The 19,102-nt window shown below is 39.6% G+C and overlaps 2 protein-coding genes across 8 annotated transcripts in view; one reads left to right on the top strand and one right to left on the bottom strand.

Moving 5' to 3' along the window:
* The window catches only part of SMAP1 (small ArfGAP 1), an 80,856-nt gene extending 62,975 nt beyond the window's left edge, over positions 1-17,881 (top strand). For all 7 annotated transcript variants that reach the window (XM_071741583.1, XM_071741589.1, XM_071741587.1 and 4 more), the window contains 4 exons: positions 3,097-3,224; positions 13,497-13,665; positions 14,307-14,635; positions 16,875-17,881. In XM_071741583.1, the coding sequence (XP_071597684.1) occupies positions 3,097-3,224; positions 13,497-13,665; positions 14,307-14,635; positions 16,875-17,009 (761 nt within the window). In that variant the 3' untranslated portion in view covers positions 17,010-17,881. The remainder of the gene's footprint in view (positions 1-3,096; positions 3,225-13,496; positions 13,666-14,306; positions 14,636-16,874) is intronic.
* Positions 16,719-19,102, bottom strand: part of B3GAT2 (beta-1,3-glucuronyltransferase 2) — a 23,070-nt gene continuing 20,686 nt past the window's right edge. Inside the window, exons 3-4 of the mRNA XM_071741591.1 lie at positions 18,535-18,683; positions 16,719-18,455 (exon numbers count right to left, since the gene is read on the bottom strand). Of these exons, the coding sequence (XP_071597692.1) occupies positions 18,369-18,455; positions 18,535-18,683 (236 nt within the window). The 3' untranslated portion in view covers positions 16,719-18,368. The remainder of the gene's footprint in view (positions 18,456-18,534; positions 18,684-19,102) is intronic.

The following is a 19,102-nucleotide window of genomic DNA, read 5'->3' as shown; positions in this document are numbered from 1 at the left end:
CCACTGAGCTGCAAATGAGATACATATTAATGATGGCAGACTGGTGCATTTCAGAGTTGTCTTTTAATTAATATCTGAAGTAGACTCCTTCAGATAGTATTAAGAGAAGGATCACTTCAACCGACTGTGTTACAGAAGCAAAGAATAGCCCAGGTTGGAAGGGACCTCAAAAGAGCATCTGGTGGAACCTATGGGGAGGAGGGTCTAGAGGAGATTATCTGGTATCCTGTCATTTCAGATCTTGATCCCACCTTTCCAGTGATGGGAACTTCACCACATCAGTAAGGAGGTTGTTCCAGTAACTCATCTCTCTGTAAAAAATTTCTCTCATGTAGAGATGAAACCTCTCCTGGTGCTACTTGTACCCATTGCCTCTCATCTTCTCCATGTGACTCCTTGTGAAGAGGGGACCTCCATCCTCTTTGTAGCTGCCCTTTAAGTACTGGCATAAGGGGATGAAATCCCGCCCTGAGCCTTCTCTTCTCCAGAGAGAGAAGACCAAACTCAGTCTTTCATCACAAGACAGGTTCTGCAGCCCTTTGACCATTTTCATGGTCCTTCTTTGCACCCTCTCCAGTCTGTCTGCTGCTTTCTTTAATTGTGTAAACATCTTATGAGATAGGACTTGCCCCATGAAAATTACAGATTTTGACAGTCGTGACTTCCCTGTCAAGTTTTCAAATGTACAGCAGTGACAGTCTTTATCTTTAAAATAAACAAATACTTTAATGCAAAACAGCTAAAGCTGGGGGGCACCTTCCACTGGAGTTAGAAGGCAGACAGAAATGAGAAGGTATCTCTGAGTGGTGATCCTCTGAATGGATTGTTCAGAATGCAGTGCCTTCTCATATGAGTTAACAGCCAAAAATCCTATCAGTCTTTGGTGTGATAGTTTTCTCAGTCAAGTGATTTCCAAGGTGGTGAAGTGACTAGTGCTTCTTGCTGTTTTTGCTATTTTGTTCCAATTTATCAAATTCCTGGCTTACCAGGCAGGGAAATGTCCAACAGCAATGACTTTGCATGTGGCAGAACAAAGTAATGAAAAATTACAATGTTCGACATGCAGGGAGACAAATCTTGCTAGAGTCTGACAGTTATTTGTGTTCTTAAATAAAAAAGTGGAGAGTAGAGACCCTTTCTAAGTAATAAACTTATTTCTTTTTTCTTAGAAAACTAAAATACCAATTCGTCTGTGATTATTCTTTAGCCGATGGGAAGGAATGTTGCAATTACATGAGATAGAGCACCGTGTTATTTTAAATGAATGTTGTAAGCCTCCTGTGATTTTATTTTAATGAAATACTTCATCTTGACACTGCTCACCACTAATCAGGACCACTTCTCTGTCTACATGAGAGTTCTAAAACCTTTAAAAAGCTTAAACCTCCCATCTGCTTTCAGACTCACGTGTTTCTCAGGAATAGTAAAGCATGTGTTATCACTAAACTGTTAATGCTGATACACAGTGATTGACCTCTGCTCTTGGAACTGATCTTTTTACTCAAGGAGATAACTGTCGTAGGTGTAGGAGACTGGGAAATAAATTCTTGTAGTTAGTAAAAGGAGAAGGTGGCTGTTTTTCTGAAATACGTAACTACTTTTTAATGTTTTTTATCCTTTTTAAAGTTTAGAGGTGGTGATCTGTATTCTCTGTATTGCTATGCTAGTTGGTTAATGTATGTCTGAAGGTTCTCATCGATATATTTAAAGTCAGCTGCCTATATGTACTTGTGTGACTTTAAAAAAACCAAACAAACCCAAATCCTTTAATTCAGACTTTAGATAAATTAAAATTCACTTTACAGAAACTTACTCTAAATATGAGAACAGTGGATACAACACATGCAGATAGAAGGAAGTTTGTTCTTTAATCATGCTAAAGCATCAGGTAGAAGTTGCTTTATGATGTTTTTGTGATGTAGGTTTTTCAGTTCACTGTAATCTAGGGATTTTAGAATACCAGTCATCTTATGGTACATGAACAGCCATAGTTGTCATAGCTGTGTTTCATTCAAAGATAAAGTTTTAACTTAATTCAGCTATTTTGTTCTTCCAGAGAAGGTTCTGCAGCAGGTACTTGATACTTTTGAGACTGCATATTTTGCCTACAAAAGCTTTCTTAACTTTGGTGATAACACTACGCAGCCATAGTGTTCAGCAGAATCTAGACTCACCTTTGTATTTATCAGGTGTACTTATCTGTGTAATGGAGGCCCACTTGTGGCATTAGCCAATTCTTTCCACTTATTCTCAGACAGCTTGAAATCACATATGAAGTGTTTTTTCTGTTCGCTAAAAGCGTTTTGGATTGTCTTTGTCCCCACATCTTTTAATTAAAGTATTTTCTTGCATTTCTACTTACAGCATAGTTCTTCAGCCTTTTTTTTTTTTGTCCTGCACATACCCACTTTCAGGTGGATCACAAAATGTGTTCATCTATTAAAGTGGTTACAAGCACCAAGGCTGTAGAAGGTTAACTCTGTACAGAGCAAGAGTTGTAGGTTCTTACAGACAATTAGCCCAGTGTGCCTGGCAGGGGTGTTCTTGTGGAGCTAAAGAATAAAATCAGTGCAAAGTACTTTTGAAAAAGGAGTAAGGTTGGATGTTTTTCCAATAAAAAGTTTAACTGTACACCCTTAAGTAAATTAGCATATCCAGAATAATTTCATGGATTCTGAAATACAAATTGTAATTGAAGAGTAATGATCAGTGTATTTTGTCTGTTACTTATCTGGCAAGTTTGGGCCTTCTCAGTAAGACATCTGTTTAAGTTCACTCTGAAAAACTTGGCATACTTGAAGAAGACACTTAAAAACTGAGTAATATGTCCTGATGTGTTGACATGGCTGTCCTTGGAGAGGTCTTGAAGTGTTTTGTTTTGGTGGTAGTGCTGTTTTTCCTGAGGTGCATTAGTATACCATCTTTCCAAGGAAAAATCTGAACAATATCACAGTCTGAAAAATATTGTATCTGAGAAATTGAATATGACTTTGATGGGGGCAGGGAGGCAGGAGTGAATGGGCAGCTTTAATTATTGTCATGCTGTTAAAATAGTAACAATTTTCACTTCAAAAGTGATTCTGTTATCTTTTTAAGATGGTCCAGCTGAAGCCTCTGTTACAAATGGAGGCACTGCTGCTGTCACAACGCTGAATGATGACGTGGATATTTTTGGCCCGATGATCTCTAATCCTTTACCAGCAGCTGCTGTACCTCCTGCTCAGGTAAAATTTATTTATTCATATGTGTGTGTGCATACATATGTGTATGTGCGTATTTTGCTTCAGGGAACTGTTCATTCATAGAGAAGGAATGTATACTTCTCAACACTCATGGCTGGAGACTCTTTACCTGTAATAGCTATATTCCTGTAATGGCTGTATTTTTCTTCTATCAAGCTTCTGTACTATTTGTATCTAGAACTAGAAGGTAGTATGATTCTCCATTGTCACTCCCCCTGGTTATCCATCTGAACTGGGCTCTGTCTACCCTGGTGAATGGTAGCTGTGTGTTCTTTCAATTTATATTCCTTTTTCTTGTTCCTTTTTTTTTTTTTTTTAATAGGTGTTGCTGAATATATTTTACTTTATGTTCTCAGTTTACTCATTTTAAGTGCTACTTTTTAAGATCTCTTATTGCTTTGTGATGCTGATATTTAGGAAAGGCTACAGCAGATGCTTCTGTCTTAGACATGCTAAAAATTTGAGCTTCATACTCAAGAGTTGATAGGAAGAAAAAGTAACATTGCTACTTGGGCTGATCTCTCTTTTGTCTCATCTTGGACCTTGTATGCACTTCTTTCCTCAAGGGAAGGGTAACATAACCCCTGCTCATAGCCTGCTCCCTCTCTTACAGCCATGACAGTTTGAAAGTGACCCCGCTGCCCTGTCTGTTGTAGCAGAGAAAGGCAGCTTTGTGACACAAAATAAACTATTTGAAGCTGCAGCTTTCTGTAAAGTAGCTGTTGGCATCAAGGAACAAGGTGTTGGTGATGAAGGTAGCTGGTGCTACCTTCCACATGTAGCTGGTGCTACACATGCCACATGTGCAGGCTTCCTTATCCAGGCTGTCTTCTGAAAAAGGAGGCTTTGGAGGAGTATTTAGCTAACCACTTCATGTCTGGGGCCCATTAAGCTACTTTAGAAGTTTGTTTTGGCAGAAGGCTTTCTGTCTCACACAGCTGAACCACAAAAGATCTCTGTGTGCATGCTTGAATTTATCGTTGTTTGGGACCTGTGATGTGTACTTGTTTCTCTTTATCCAGTAATTATACATAACAAATAAAATGGAAGGATTATAATGGGAAGGAATTCTGATTGACTTGACATGTCATCATTTTGTTTCCAGACATTCTGTTGATCCTTATATTGACCTCAAAGTGTATCCATGTTTGATTGTAGCCAATTTGATTGTAATTTTTATTCCTTGTGCTTTACTCTCCCTTCCCCTGTCTGCTGCTGAGCCCTGACTTTGTGCTTCATGCTAAGTAGGGTGAGGCTGAAGCCACATTAAAAAAAAAAAAAAAACTACAAAGAGAGCAAACTTCCCTCCTTGCCTTAAGCCATCTGTAAATGGGGAGGGAAATAGCTGCATACATGCATCTAGGTTTGGATGTGTTGGCTAAAATTGCAAAGGAGTGCATTAGCAGTTAAAGAACACAAATCATTTGAAGTGCATTTCTGTGGTAAAAATTAGGTCACTGGACTTTCTGTGAGAGAAATGCTTTGAAATGTAGTTTGTCTTTTATTCTGGTTTCTAGAACAAATATGACACTTACTAAAAGGTTTAAAAAGTGGTAAAAAGGATAATGTTATTTTCAGTAAGAATAACTTAATGGTACTCCTTGGTTTTTCACAGGATTGCTTTTCCAGCTTAAGATGAAGGGTAGTATTTTGCACTAAATGTGTGTTTTTATGGCACTGGGTAGCACAGAAGTATCTGTTTCAATGTTATATTATGAGACTGAAACAATGTGATGTAGGCAAAACTTACTATTTATGACCACTGATGTAGGTAAAACATGATTTTCAAATGAAAACAAAAGAATTTCTTTTTTCCTGTATCAAACATGACTTGAACATATGGGATTGTATGTACTTTTCCTCTGCTTTCAGATATGTATCTTTATTAGTGTTTTCAAAAACACGTACAGTATTTCTTCTTACTCTTCTGTATAGCTGGGTGCTAATAAAAGCTTGAATTTGTAAAGGAACAGTAAAGAAAAATATGTGAAAGTAACTTTTTCCTAGAATTTTGTCTATTAGCAAACTCAAATGAGTTTAAGAAGAGTTAACTTAACCAGCTTCTACTGTAAAGCTAGATAAAAGGCATATGCTATAAATCTGCATATTATCCCATTAAGCAGTACTCAGGGACAGAGGGGAAAAAAAAACAAAATCACAACCATTTTGTATGGTTTTATATGTTTAATAATGCTTTTTACATGAAGTGAGTGCAGCTAAATTATAACTGTTAGAACAGTTTTTCTGTTGCCAAATATTGTATAGGAACTGAGCAAAGGTCTGACATTCACAGCTATACTGTAAAGAGTTTCCTAGGTTTTTTTAGCCAGATCTTAATTTCAGACTTATATGGGCATGTCTTCCAGCAAAAGTATCATCTTCACTGAAACTTGCAGGGAGAGGGAGAAGGCAAACATGTGAAGTATTAAGTTTCAAAGTATTAATTCACTTGAAACATTTAATGTAAGCCTTTTGCCAAGCAGGATACAAAAATCCAACCAACTTAAACTTTTTTTGATTTTTTTTGTGTGTGCTTGATTTGAATTGCAGTGTATTCAGAGCTGAGAATTTGTTCAGTGGCTACAGAAATATATTCCTATGGAGAGGATATGTCTTTTTTATGACTGACATCTGGCAAAGTTTCATGTAAAGCAGTGGTATGTTTTAGACAACTAAATGTTCTTAAATACTTTTCCCTGAGGCTGGATGTGTGTAGTTAGCGTGGTTGCCATAGATCAGCAGACAAGCTTCTAGTTGTTAACAAATTGTGGTGATGGGAATGTGTCAAAGTTCTCAGTTTTTTATGTCAAAGTGAGTGATTTTAGAAGTTTGGGTTGTTGTGAATGTTATTTAAGCAGGGCCTTACTAGAGAACTATTTAGTCCTATTCTGATATGATCAGTTGAATTGTTTGTAGCTTCTGCTTCTACATTTTGAGGTATTTCAAAGCCAAAATTCAGTTCCTTCCTTTGGATCAGGGAAATCTCAAACATGGAGTCAGGATGGGCAATCAGTGAGTTGAGAGAAGCCCCGAGGGGGAAGGACTTTGAATACTGAATATGAGCCATAAATGTGAGCTTGCAGCTCAAAAAAACAACTGGGCAGTATCAAACGAAGTGTGCAATTCTTCTACTCACACTCAACTCCACTCTGGTAAGACCCCACCTGCAGCACTTCTGGAAACTTCAGCATAGAAAAGATATGGACCTGTTGGAGGAAGGCCATGAAGAAGATAATGGGGCTGGAGCACCTCTTCTATGAGAACAGGCTGAGAGAGCTGGGATTGTTCAGCCTGGAGAAGAGCGAAGGCTCAAGGAGACCTTATTGCAACCTTTCAATACTTTGAGATGTTTTATCAGAGGGTGTAGTGATAGGACAAGGGGTAACAATTTCAAACTTAAAGAGGGTAGATTTAGATTAGGTATTAGGAAGAAATTCTCAACTGTGAGTGTGGTGAGACACGGGAACAGGTTGCCCAGAGAAGCTGTGGTTGCCCCCTCCCTGGAAGTGTTCAAGGCCAGGTTGGATGAGGCTTTGAGCAACCTGGTCTAGTGAGAGGTGTCCCTGCCCATAGCAGGGGGTTGGAACTAGATGATCTTTAGGATCACTTGCAACCCAGACTGCTATATGATTCTATGATTTTCCTCTCTTAATGCCTTAAGTGTAGAGCACAGTCAGGCATCATGCTTCAGAACTAGAGGGGACCAGCTGGGCAGAGTCTAGAGGAAAGGAAACACATTTTAAATTCTAGAGAAGGAAATCTGAAGAAAGAGTAAGAAATGAGACTGTAGGGGGGGTATAAGTGCCTAGATAAGATTGGTTGCAAAGAAGAGGCTACATTGTTTGCTGTGAGTAGTGAACATACAGCAAAAAATAAATTTATACTTTTAGTCTTGTTGAAAGGATAATTATATCTTGTGTGTTGCGTGAGACAGTGATAGAAATCTTCATTTGACTTTTTCAGGTATTGCTCATAATTCCTTAAAGCAAGAGAACAAATGAGATTTCTTAGTGTTTTTCTTTGATTCTGTGAACTGAATATAGTGAAGTGCTTGCTTTTCATCAGATATTACCAGGAAATAACATGTGATGTTTTTCAGCAGACCCATCTAGATGCCTGAAAACAAAGCATGCAAAATCAAAACCAGGAAGAGTTGAAATAACTAGAAAGTCCTTTGACAGTGCAAAGATAAAAAGCATGAGATTTTAACACAGAATTTCAGACTTTACTGGTGTACTGTGTTACTTGCATAAAAACAACAACATGCAAGGCTGTAGTTTCCCTCCTTCCATTGAATGCAGGTAGCTTTCCCTCTCAGCAGGAAGAAACTGAAAATAGTATATGGGGCTGTTATTTATCACCATATAAATGAGAAGCAGGCCTGGCTTTTCTACAGCCCATCCCTCCTTACCTACAAGGTACCAGCCAGTTCCAGAGACCTGCACATTGCAGGAAAGTGCACGTGTGCGTTTTCTCTTCCACAATCCTTCACTCAGTTGCACATCTCCCACCATCCACTTCCCTCTTTTGTTTCCACTGCTGCCACCTCACTTTCAACTTGCAGGTGCTGGAGCAGCTGTCACTGCCAGGGCAGAGGCTTTGACCCAGACAGAGCTTCAGATGGTGGAGGCAGCCCCGTAAGCTGCTGGCTGTGGGGAGTGCTTGGAGCTTCCCCTTGGGGCTGTGAGAGATGGTCTTCCTTCCTGCGGGAGTTGTGCTTCTCTTGAAGAGCCGTGTCACCAGGTGGAGGAGTTATGGCAAGAATTTAGCAGGCTGTGCAGCATCAGAGAGGAGGAGAGACAAATAGGGTCTTAGAGACTCAGCAGCTTCAAGAGCCCCAGGCCCTGACTGCAGTGGAGACACAAGCAGAGTGTGCTCCTGGCAGAGCTGTAAGTGAGGCTCTGGGGAAGGCAAAGAGTTGAAGCTGGTGATTTCTGGCACTGAGAAAGTTGCTCTGGCTCCCCCTGATGACTTGCAAATATGGAACTGGGTTCTCTGCCCTCAAAGCTTGAAGGGGTGCTTTCAAGTGAAGCACCTGAGGCAGCCGATGCTGAGCCATGCAAGGCCTCAAGGATGAAGCAGCAAGTGATTGTAGTTGGAACTCCATGCTGCGAGGGACAGAGACACCTATCTGCTGACCTGAGCTGTCATCTAGAGAATGTTGCTGCCTGCCAAGGGGTTGGATCTGGGGTGTTGTGAAGGACATGATAAAACAGTAGGTGGTGTGCTCCTCCATTGTGCCTGGGAATGGAAAGGCTGTAAAAAGGAGAGTGGCTGATGCTGCATGTCAACAATTGCTTGAGAGCTTGTGCTGTCAAGAGAGGTTTAGTTTATCTTACTCTGGGATCCTGTTTGAGGGTTAGCATCTGCCTGGGAGAAATGGGATTCACCTCACCACTCAGGGCAAAGTCATCCTGGCTAGCTGGATAGCTGGCATGGTAAGGAGGGCTTTAAACTGGGGGGATTGAGGAATTTACCAGCACCTCTGTGAGGAAGTAATGGACAGGGTCAGCAAGCAAGTGGCTGTAGAGATGTTAACAAAAAGGAGTGCAAAATCAACAAAACACATCCTAAATGGTGTCACTTCATGCATTTTATATGTAAGCAAGGAAGTGCCTATAAGGTACCATTATGGAAAAAGCCAGCAGACCCCTTTAGGGAAATCAGCTTGGTGGAGCATCAGTACAGGCACACTGAAGTGTCTGTACACTAATGCACACAGCATGGGGAATCAGCATGCGATCTGTGTGCTGTTGCTGGTCTTGTTTGAATCACAAAGATGTGGTGAGATGGCTCTCATGATTGGAGTCCTGCAAGAAAGAGTCACAGAGTCTTGAGGAAGGACAGGCTGGGAAGACAAATGAAGTTGTCCTTTGTGTGAGAGGACAGCTGGAATGTATGGAGCTCTGCCAGGGAATGGATGAGAGCTTATGGGTAAGGACTTAAGAGTAGACATTGCATTGGATGTCTGCAATGGGCTGTCTGGCCAGGAAAAACAAGTACATGAGGCCTTCTACAGACAGCTAGGAACAGCCTCATACTCACACAGGCCCTGGTCCTCAAGGAGGGCTTCAGCCACCCTGGTATCTGTTTGAGGGACTATACAGCAGGACAAAAGCAACCCAGGAAGTTCCTAGAGAGCATCAATGACAACTTCCTGATGCAACTGATAGAGGAACCAACAAAGAGAGGTCTCTGATTAACTTTAAACTTGAAAGAAAGCAAGGACTTGTGCCTGAAAATAAGGAAGGGGCTGTGAATGTTAAAAGCAACCTTGACTGCAGTGACCATGAGGTGATGGAGTTGAGAATCCCAATAGAAGGGAGCAGGGCAAAAAAGCAAGATCAGAACCTTGTACTTCAGGCGAACAGACTTTGGCCTCTTCAGGGATCTGTTTGAAATAGTCTAATGGTGATAAGCCCTGGAGAGAAGAGGGACCAAAGAAAGCTGATTGATACTCAAGGATCACCTCCTTCAAGCTCAAGAGCAGTCCATGCCAATGAGCAGCAAGCCAGGCAAATGATGCCAGGACACCTGCATGGATGAACGAGGAGATCCTGCCAAACTCAAACACCAAAAGGAAGCACACAGAAAGTGGAAGTAAAGAGAAGGAACCTGGGAGAATGCAGAGACACTGAGATTGCGGGAATGAGGTCAGGAAAGCCAAAGTGCAACTGGAATAAAATATGGCAAGGAACGTCAAAGGCAACAGGAGGACTTGTAAGGACATGTGTGATGAAAGAGTAGGGAGAATGTGGGTCTGTTGCTGAAAGGTGTAAGGAAAGTCTGGTGACAACAGGACATGTAAATGTAAAGGCTGAGGTACTGAATGCTGCCTTCATCTCAGTCATTACTAGCAAGACCGGCATTCAGGAATCCCAGGCCTGGAAAGCAAGGAAAGGCTTCAGGCTGGAGCAAGGAAGATGTACCCTTTGTGGAAGAGGATCAGATCAGGGAATACATATGCACTGGACATAAATAATGTCCATGATGGCATCCACCCATGAGTGTGGAGTGAGCTGACTGAAGTCATTATGAGGCTAATCTTGATAAATCTTGGTAATTTTCAAATTATTGTCGTTACGGGGAGAGGTGCCTGAGGGCTGGCAGAAAGTAAATGTCACTGCTGTCTTAAGGAAGAACCATAAGGAGGAACCAGGGAACAGTGGGTCAGTCAGCCTCACCTCAGTTCCTGAGGTCCTGTGTCCAGTTTTTTGCTCTCCACTAAAAGAGAGACATGGACATTCAAAGCAAACACCAAGATGATGGAGTGGGGCATCTCTCCTATGAGGAAGGGCTGAGAGAGCTACCCAGTTCAGCCTGGAGAAGTCTCTGGGGAGATCTCATCACTGTATACACACATATACCTGGAGGGAGGGTGCAAAGAGGACAGAGCCAGGCTCTTTACAGTGGTGCCCAGTGACAGGACCATAGGCAGTGGTCATAAGCCATCTGTACTGCTACAGCTGTCAGACCAACCTAAGATACTGAAGATGTCATGATCTTTATCTTCTGTTTTTCAGTCCTTTGGAAATTAAAAGCCAAGTTGAAAAGACTTATTTTTATTCTGGTGCACTAATCTAAACTTTTTGTCAGCCATGTGCTATTTGTGCAGTCAGATGGGAAGTGTAAAGTGATACAGCAATCATACTTGTAATCCTGACACATCTGGCCAATGTTCCACAGGGAAAACTGCCTTTGGATAGGTATTGCCTTTTGCAGGTAATATATAAGCTATTGATGACAAAAGTAATCTGTGTTTGAACATGAAGCACATTTGCTATGACTTCCAGTAGTCCTGAAAAGTTGTGTTACACAAACATCATGTGATTGCTCAGTGAGTATTCCTTTTACAGCCTGATGAGTGTTTAGTTCTGGTATCATGACTGTTGGAGAGCACTACGTGTAACCTTTGTTAAAGACAAACTATTATATGTAAGCCAGATTTGTTTCTACAGAGATCTCGGGTAGTGTGAGAATGTTAGATATGTAAAAATCATGTCTGTTTTTTGTTTTTACTTGTTTTACACCTGCTGTTCTCTTGCCATGTATTTTGCATCACCTTCCATTTATCTAGCCCGTGAACACTTCAGGGAGTGCTTGTTCAATACTTGGGCTCTTCTCAGAATCTTCCAAAACCAAACTGAATGAAGAGACATTAAATGAACATTTATTTCATGACATACGCATAATAGATGAGCAGTCCTTCAGGTAGTCTGCTCTGCCATCTCTTCTGTGTGCACATGTAATAATGTGATTTATTTTATTAAAGCACCTAAAGTGGTAACAGTATTTCATAGATCTGGAGAGACTCTAAACTGTGGTTCATCCCTGATGAGAACAGTTTCTCTGACACTATTATTTATGTAAAAGCAACAACAAACCAAGACATGTCTGCTCTGCTCCCTGCTAGAGAGGAACAAAACCTTTCCTTATTGCAGGGCAGGCAACAGAGAAGGCTCCTGTTAACTCGCTTCCACTGCTGCTATCTGCTGAGCCCAGCTGCCATACAGAGGATGTCTTACCCAGATGCAACAAGAGAAGGACTATGTCAATATAGAATAATTCAATAATGGGATGACTTGTCTCAAATGGAGAGGGCTTTCTGCAGCCCATTAAAAAAAAAAAAAATCGATTTTGCTTTGCAGTCAGAATTTTTTGTCAGTAATAAGCAAGAGGCAGTAGCTTTTATAACCTGTATGTAAGGAATTTGATAGTTTAAGAGTCCATCGGCCAGAGAGGAGGAGTCACAGGAGTTAAGCAATTCCTGGTTTTGCTCTGTCTGCTTTCCCTTTGTAGTGCCATCATTCTGCCTTTTGTTGCTCATTTAAGGTCCAGTGACCATGGCCCAAATCAGCTGTTGTGTAAGTGCAGGCTTTCAGTTGCCCAGAGTTCCCTTTTCTTGTTCTTTTTCTCTTCCCTTCCTTCCCACAGCAGTTTTGGAGATTTTTCACTATCTACTATGTAGACTTGTACTCCTTTTGCTGTTTTCCAGACAGTTTAGATAGCACCAGAAGTGTTTTGTAGTTTTTTTTTCCTTAATTTACAGCACTGCCTTATTAGAGTGCTTTTAGCACCTCAGGAGTCAAATGTGTGTTTCTGAACACACATGTGTTCATACTGGAGTATTGTGCAAATCCAGTGTGACCATACTGGACTTCCCAGGGCCTAGTCAGCATCCTGTCAGCAAAACCAGCTGAAGTGTAAAGGTTGGTACTTTAACCAAGAATAGAAGTGTGTTACCTGATTGCAAATTCACTCTTTTCATGGTGGTAGTGCAAGAAGGATTTTCCTTCAGCCTGCAAAAGAGTTGAAATTCACATGTCCTGGGCAACTGAGGATAATTTAGCTGGACTAAAATAATGCCATAATTTAATTATGCATTGCAGTTCTGGCTCTTTTTCAGTGCATATACAGTTGATTTGCATTAAAAGTTCCCATTAGTAACAGGATTTTTATAGTTTTTTAAGAAATATAATAAAAAGGCCGTGTATTGCTTAGTTACCTAAGCAAGCTCCCATATGGAATTGTATGTGTATGAGCAGCAAAATAACAGCACTGAAAGGCACCTGGATGCAATTTGTTTGCAAAACATATTAGTGCGAGAGCAATAATATGCCTGTGTGTATTTTAGTTTTTCAGTGGTACACTAAGTTTTAGATAATTATGCTTTCTCAATAAATGAAGTATGTAAATAAATGAAATGTGCTTAAAGAAGTCTAAGCCAATTATAAGCAATGTATTTTAGAAATTTTATTGCTTTAAGTAGATCAACTGAAACTTTACTTTTGCCTGTTCTCCAAAAATAGCTTATCTTAGCTGCAGTAGTATCTTCCAAAGCACCTTATCTTTTGTTTTAGCTCTTCTCTAATCTTTTCTGTTTATGAGAGGATTAATGAGATGTGAATTGTAATCTCCTTATTGATTTCCTAATTATTTTTCATAATGTAACTACAGCACATGATTTATGCTTCTTACAGAGGAAAAATGTAGGAGCAACAGGAATGAATTATCTGTATGTGTACGCCCTGAAGCTGGTCAGGGATTTAGTTCTCCTTGGTTTGTAACCACTGTCTGGTCTGGTCCTCTTTCCATATCAGACGTACTGCTTTTTCATCTTCAGTCAAACCAAATGTTCTTAAATCCTTATTTACTTAAAATTCAATTCTTTAAAGGAACTTTTTTATATGGCTCAGGAGGGAGGATGTGCAGTAAACATGTAACAACATCTTTGTCTCGACCTTCATTTCTCAGAGCGCTTCCACTAAACCAGCAGCTGCCAGTTTGTCTGCGGCATCTGCGCATCTTGATCTCTTCACTGAGCAAACAACAAAATCTGAAGAGTCAACAAAGAAGCAGCTCTCCAAAGACTCCATTTTATCACTGTATGGCACAGGAACCATACAGCAGCAAAATGCTCCGGGTAAATTGTTTTGTAAAGGTTTCTCTGTAGTCCTATTTTAATCTTTACCAACACTAGTTATCTCTTACTAGTGGAAAAACTAAGGTTGGGTACCTTGCTGCTACCTGTATTCAAATGAAGATTTTTATATTTACCATTTAAAAAAAAGAGAAAACTACTGAAATGGTATACAGAAGCTAAAGAAAAAAATTGTATGTTAATTTAGTTCTGGCTGTTCAAATTATCAAGAAATTTACCAAAAGATTTGTGAATTCATTCGCTACAGTCTTTATTTATCATTCAGGGTCCAGGTCTCTGCCATGCAAACAGCAGGCTGCCAGGGTCAGTACAAAGTTGTCCTATCTTGATTTTTTTTTTTTTAGCTATGTCTGTATGAAAACAAAAACCTCCAATGCACCAATGAAAAAATTGTGGTTCAGAGCAGGTATTTTGCAAATTTTTCTTCAGTTCACCTTTGGTGGTGAGTCCCTTTGAGAGGTTTTAAGCAATCTCTTTCTTTTACCGGACCCTACATCAACAGCTCTGACATAGAACTGGACACAGTTGTTCTTTAAAACTATTTTGGTGCATTTCTCACTTATGAGGGTGGGGGGGATAAATCTCAAAAGTCTTTTGCTGAAGTCTTCCCTTCTCTGGTACAGGTATGTTCATGGGGTCGTCTTCTATGCCATTTACCACACAACCATCAACTCATTTTCAAGGCTTTCCAGCCATGGGAGTTCCTGTGCCTGCAGCAACTGGGATGATGGGAAACATGATGGGACAGTCAGTGCCAGTCATGGGACAGAGCACAGGTGTGATGATGGGAATGGGAATGCCCAATGGATTTACTGGTACCACACAAAGTGGTGTTATGGGACTTCCTCAAAATGTCGTCGGACCTCAAGGTGGAATGGTGGGACAGATGGCCACGCCACAAAATAAGTATGGATTGCAACAAAACCAACAGGCTCAGTGGAACCTCTCTCAGGTAAAAATTCACTGTTCCTAGACGAGTGAAGATGCTGCTTTCAGATACAAAATGTTTGGCTGTGGGAAGAAAGTTGTGGTGTAGCCAAGTCAGACTGCCAGGCTATGAACTGCTCTGAGGTGCATGGTGAATAATTCCATTAAAGATAACTGCTACATAAGCAGAGAATAAATTCTGCCAAGGTAGATGAAACTCAGTTCTCTGCTTTTGTAGCTGCTCTCATCCCAGCATCTGAACTAGCCAGGTAAAAAGCTAGCTGAGCCAGTTACAAAATACTGAAATGTAAACACAGCCTCAGAGCAAAAAGCAGAATATAATTGTTTGAGGGTAGCCACCAACAATTAATGTCTCAATTTACAGACCTCATGATAAATTTTAGTGGAATGTACAGTGCTTTGAGCTCTTAATGTTCTCCTGTAGATGATTTGCTTAGCATTTCTGTGCTGTTATTTTTAGTTTCTTCACAATGTTTAAAAGTTTCTTTAAAAGTGTTAAGGTATACTTAGTGTGTTTCACTGAGTAATAGTCACTTATGAGGTGTTTCACTGGGTAATATTCAACTACAAGATCAGGTATTTGTGAGGTTTTTGGGGTTGGGGTGAGAGGCAGAACAAACCTATAGTGAATCCCTTGGAGTAAATTATAGTTGATAACAACTATTTTTTTAATAGTTTTTTATAGTTTTGTTTGAATTATAAGAACTATAATTCCATGCTGCTTACTCTAGTAATTCAGGAAGTGTACCTCAGTGGATGATTTAGATGTTAATATATTAATTTTTACTGTTTTGCTCAGTCCTGTGGCATAAACATTTCTGAAGCATTTCTTAATAAATAAAATAGGCCTGGTTTGAAAATACTGGTTGTCATTCTGCTTTGAAAAGTTAACTTTTAGAAGGTGAGAATTTCAAAATGTCAAGCCAAAAAAACCTGTGGATTTTCTTAGGTATCTAACTCTAAAAAGACATAAATCAGACTTGAAGTTAAAATCATGCTTCTTTTCAAATCTATATTAAAAGTTGGCTGATAGAAGAAGCTCACAACGTGTTTCTGTAGCCCTAACAGAAGATGGTATCTGATGCTGAATTCCAAAGTCTGTAGGGGGACTGTGCTCTAATCTCTGGCACCAGTTTAGAGACAAGAGCTTGCTTAACTGACCAGAACAGCATACTTTATAGTCTTACTTGTTAAGAAGAGATTAACAACTAGGTAAAGCATGTTTTCATAAGTTTTTAAAAAAACACAGTACTGAATTTTACCCTGAAATACTAGTCTGCAATTTACTTAATTTTTTTCACCAACATTTCAGTCTCATTTTGCCAGATGAAATTTTTTGCTCATGTTTGCATGAACTCTGGTTTTTACCTGATGCTGTCTCTTAACTTGGATCTAATGTTGCTTATCCAGCATCCCTCTTCATCAGCTTTGAGTGTTGGTTGTTCCAAATGCTCTCAACATCTTGAGAGGGCACATGAGTTTACTCTGTGTGTACTCTGTCTATACAGTCAGGTTTTTGGCTTGTCAGTAAGTGTTAATTTTTCAGAAGGTAAGGGAGAATTGACTGAAGAAAGCTTTTACATTGGGCACTGGAAGTGAAGAGAGATTGTTTGTAGAGAGCAGAAACGTTTTTGCACCATCCCTGAAGTGAACTCTTGAATTTTGAACTCTTTACCACATTTAACTACATGTTGCCTTTAATTCCATGTGAATTATTTTGCTTGCTTTTAATAAATTATAGTATCTTGAGTAGATTTATATTCAGATATCTGCCTCATTCTTTGTTGATTACCAGTTAAATGGATAATTCCTATAAAAATGTGTTTTGAAGATTTTGAGGTCTCCAAAGAAATATTTCTGGAACAAAAAAGCATCTGGAGATGCAGATGTAGACAAGCCTGTATTACCTGCTTTGGTGTTTCTTCATCACAGTTGCCACAGTTTTGTTGGTGAGGTTTGAAACTTCAAAAGCAGGCTCTTGTGAGCTGAGACACACTGGACTCCTTCGTTACACACTTTGTAAATTCACTAGTGCAGTGTTTATACAGACCTGACATCAGCTGTTATCTTGAAAAATTCTCAGAAACTTATGTTGAGGCAATATTTTTATTTGATAAGAAGACTAATTGGAGAGAAACATACTTTCACTAGGTTGCTAGTTTAGGAAGTATGACTGTTTTTTGGCTAGCAGCATGTTGTGTTTCAGCAGCAGTGCTAACTAGGCTCATGTGTCTACTTCACAGATGAATCAGCAAATGGCAGGAATGAACCTCAGCAGTTCCAGCACCACGATGGGCTTTGGCCAACCCCCCAGCACAACAGCAGGATGGACTGGAAGCTCCTCTGGTCAGACTCTCAGCACACAACTGTGGAAATGAAAGTTGCAATGGAGGTCTCACCCAGAACAGCCACCCGACATTCCTTGTTCAAATGCATTTACTTTTGCTGTTCCTTCCATGTACATACTCTTTTTTCTTTTTCCCCAGCTGTTCAGATTAAGAATATAACTGACTGACCGTGTTGTGGTCTATATTGATTTAAATTTGATGTAGTGAAAAGCAGATCAAGAATACATTTATACATCATTGGCAGCGTTTTCATACAATACATATGATTTCATAGACCATATATTTAAGAAGCTGCTTAACCACATACTGATTTTTCCCTCAAAATTCTAGATCAAATGTTTGCATATAAGGGATGTAGCTATCATGTTAGTAATATCAAAAAAATATGAACCCTGATCCCCCCCAAATTACCCAGTAATCCTGTAGAAGGTACTGTATGAACAAATGTTTAATCATATATAAATAGAATGTAAATGTATCACTGAGCAATGTTTTCTGGTGTATCAAACAAATTTTGTTTCATCATACATTTCACTGTGATGTTATTATGGTGTGCATAACAGGGAATATGGTTATTGAAAGAAAGATAAACCTGGATGTTACTGTAGTTCTACAAATCAGTAGTTTATTCTTTTAAAAATGAGCATTTGATCCATTTGAGTTTCCTGTGATAAAGTATCCAGTGTGGCTCATGAGGCACGTATACAGTATTAATGCTAAGAACTGGCAGCACAGGATGTATACAAGTATGTATACAGTATGTATACAAGGTAACTCGATGCAAACAGATCTATTTTTCCTTGCAGAGATATCCAGGTTTATGACAGTGATTGTGTTTACATTTTATGGTGCCTCGTAATGATAAAATGTTATTTCCCTATATTAAAAGGATAAATCCATAACTGATTGTGAGTTTTTATTTCATGAATGTATGACCCATTTGACTGGTATTTCTGCAAGAAGTCTACTTCGAATGCAGGAAAACATATTCCAGTTGAAGGATCCATTTATGCAAATATTTAGATCAACAGTTTGTGATTTAAAGTCGGTTTATAATTACACCATTAAGCTGGATAAATACAAAAAGTATATACATAAATGATGAGTTTTGAAAATACTCCATTGCAGCCACGTTTCTGTTGATTGTTTTTACTATGTGGAAACAGCCTTAAAACAAAGGTAGGTGTCAGTTTATTAAGATGAGAGTTCAGAAAGGCATGCAAACAAGTTAGAACAAAGCCACACCCACTTGATTTGCTTATTAGAGTACTTGACAGCTTCCTTTTGTTTCCAGGGAAGTCCGTCAGGTGACCAGTGAAAGGTCTCACCCAGGAGAAGCCCCTTCTGATGGATCCGTAGTAGTGTACATCCCGTGTAACAGTCTCCACATCATACCTCAATATTGACAGTGTCCAGGTGGTATTTTGGCTCATTAGCTAGATTTACTTTTTCTGTTCGTGTGTGCCATACAAGAACCTATGAAATAATGTTTGTGTTAGTCAAGTCATCTACAGAGGTGCTCCGGAAGCCTCTTACTAAGTGTGGGAATCAGTACCTTTGTGCAGTTGTTTGCTTTTGGTTCCAGTTCCTCCACTGTTGTTATCTGCTTCAGAAAATCAGATTCTTGCATTCCTGGCTGAGACCCACGGCGCTTGAACACGGCTTTCGGATGCGACAGAATCACCTGAAGACTCACAGCAAATCCTTGGAGAAAGGGGGAAAAAGTTAGAAAAACCTTTAGGCTTCACATTTTTGTGCAAGTTACGCCGAGATCTCCCATGTTCTTCTTAAAAATGTGTAAATTTGATTGGATGGGTAGACAATATTCAGCAGGCTTGTACTACACCCTCCTGTATTTGTTTTGCCCTGAGGGAGCAATCAGATTATTTAAATTGTGCTGTATTTTCTATGCATTGAAATCAATTTCCTGTCATTCAGAGGGGCTTTTTGCCTGAAAAGCCAGGTATTGCAAAGATCTTGGGCTGTCCTTCCTTTCTACCTCTAAATAAGAAACAAAACTAATTTTAAGTAAGGTATATGAAATTTAGAGTGTACATACACCTCTAGGTTTATAGGTGAGAGTGAGAAAAATGTTGCTTATAATAACTGTGGTCTTTAGAGAT

This window comes from Heliangelus exortis, chromosome 3 (genome assembly GCF_036169615.1).
Source record: "Heliangelus exortis chromosome 3, bHelExo1.hap1, whole genome shotgun sequence".
Taxonomy (NCBI): domain Eukaryota; kingdom Metazoa; phylum Chordata; class Aves; order Apodiformes; family Trochilidae; genus Heliangelus; species Heliangelus exortis.
The sequence above is the reverse complement of the archived record's forward strand: the minus strand, read 5'-3'. Positions and strand labels throughout refer to the sequence as shown.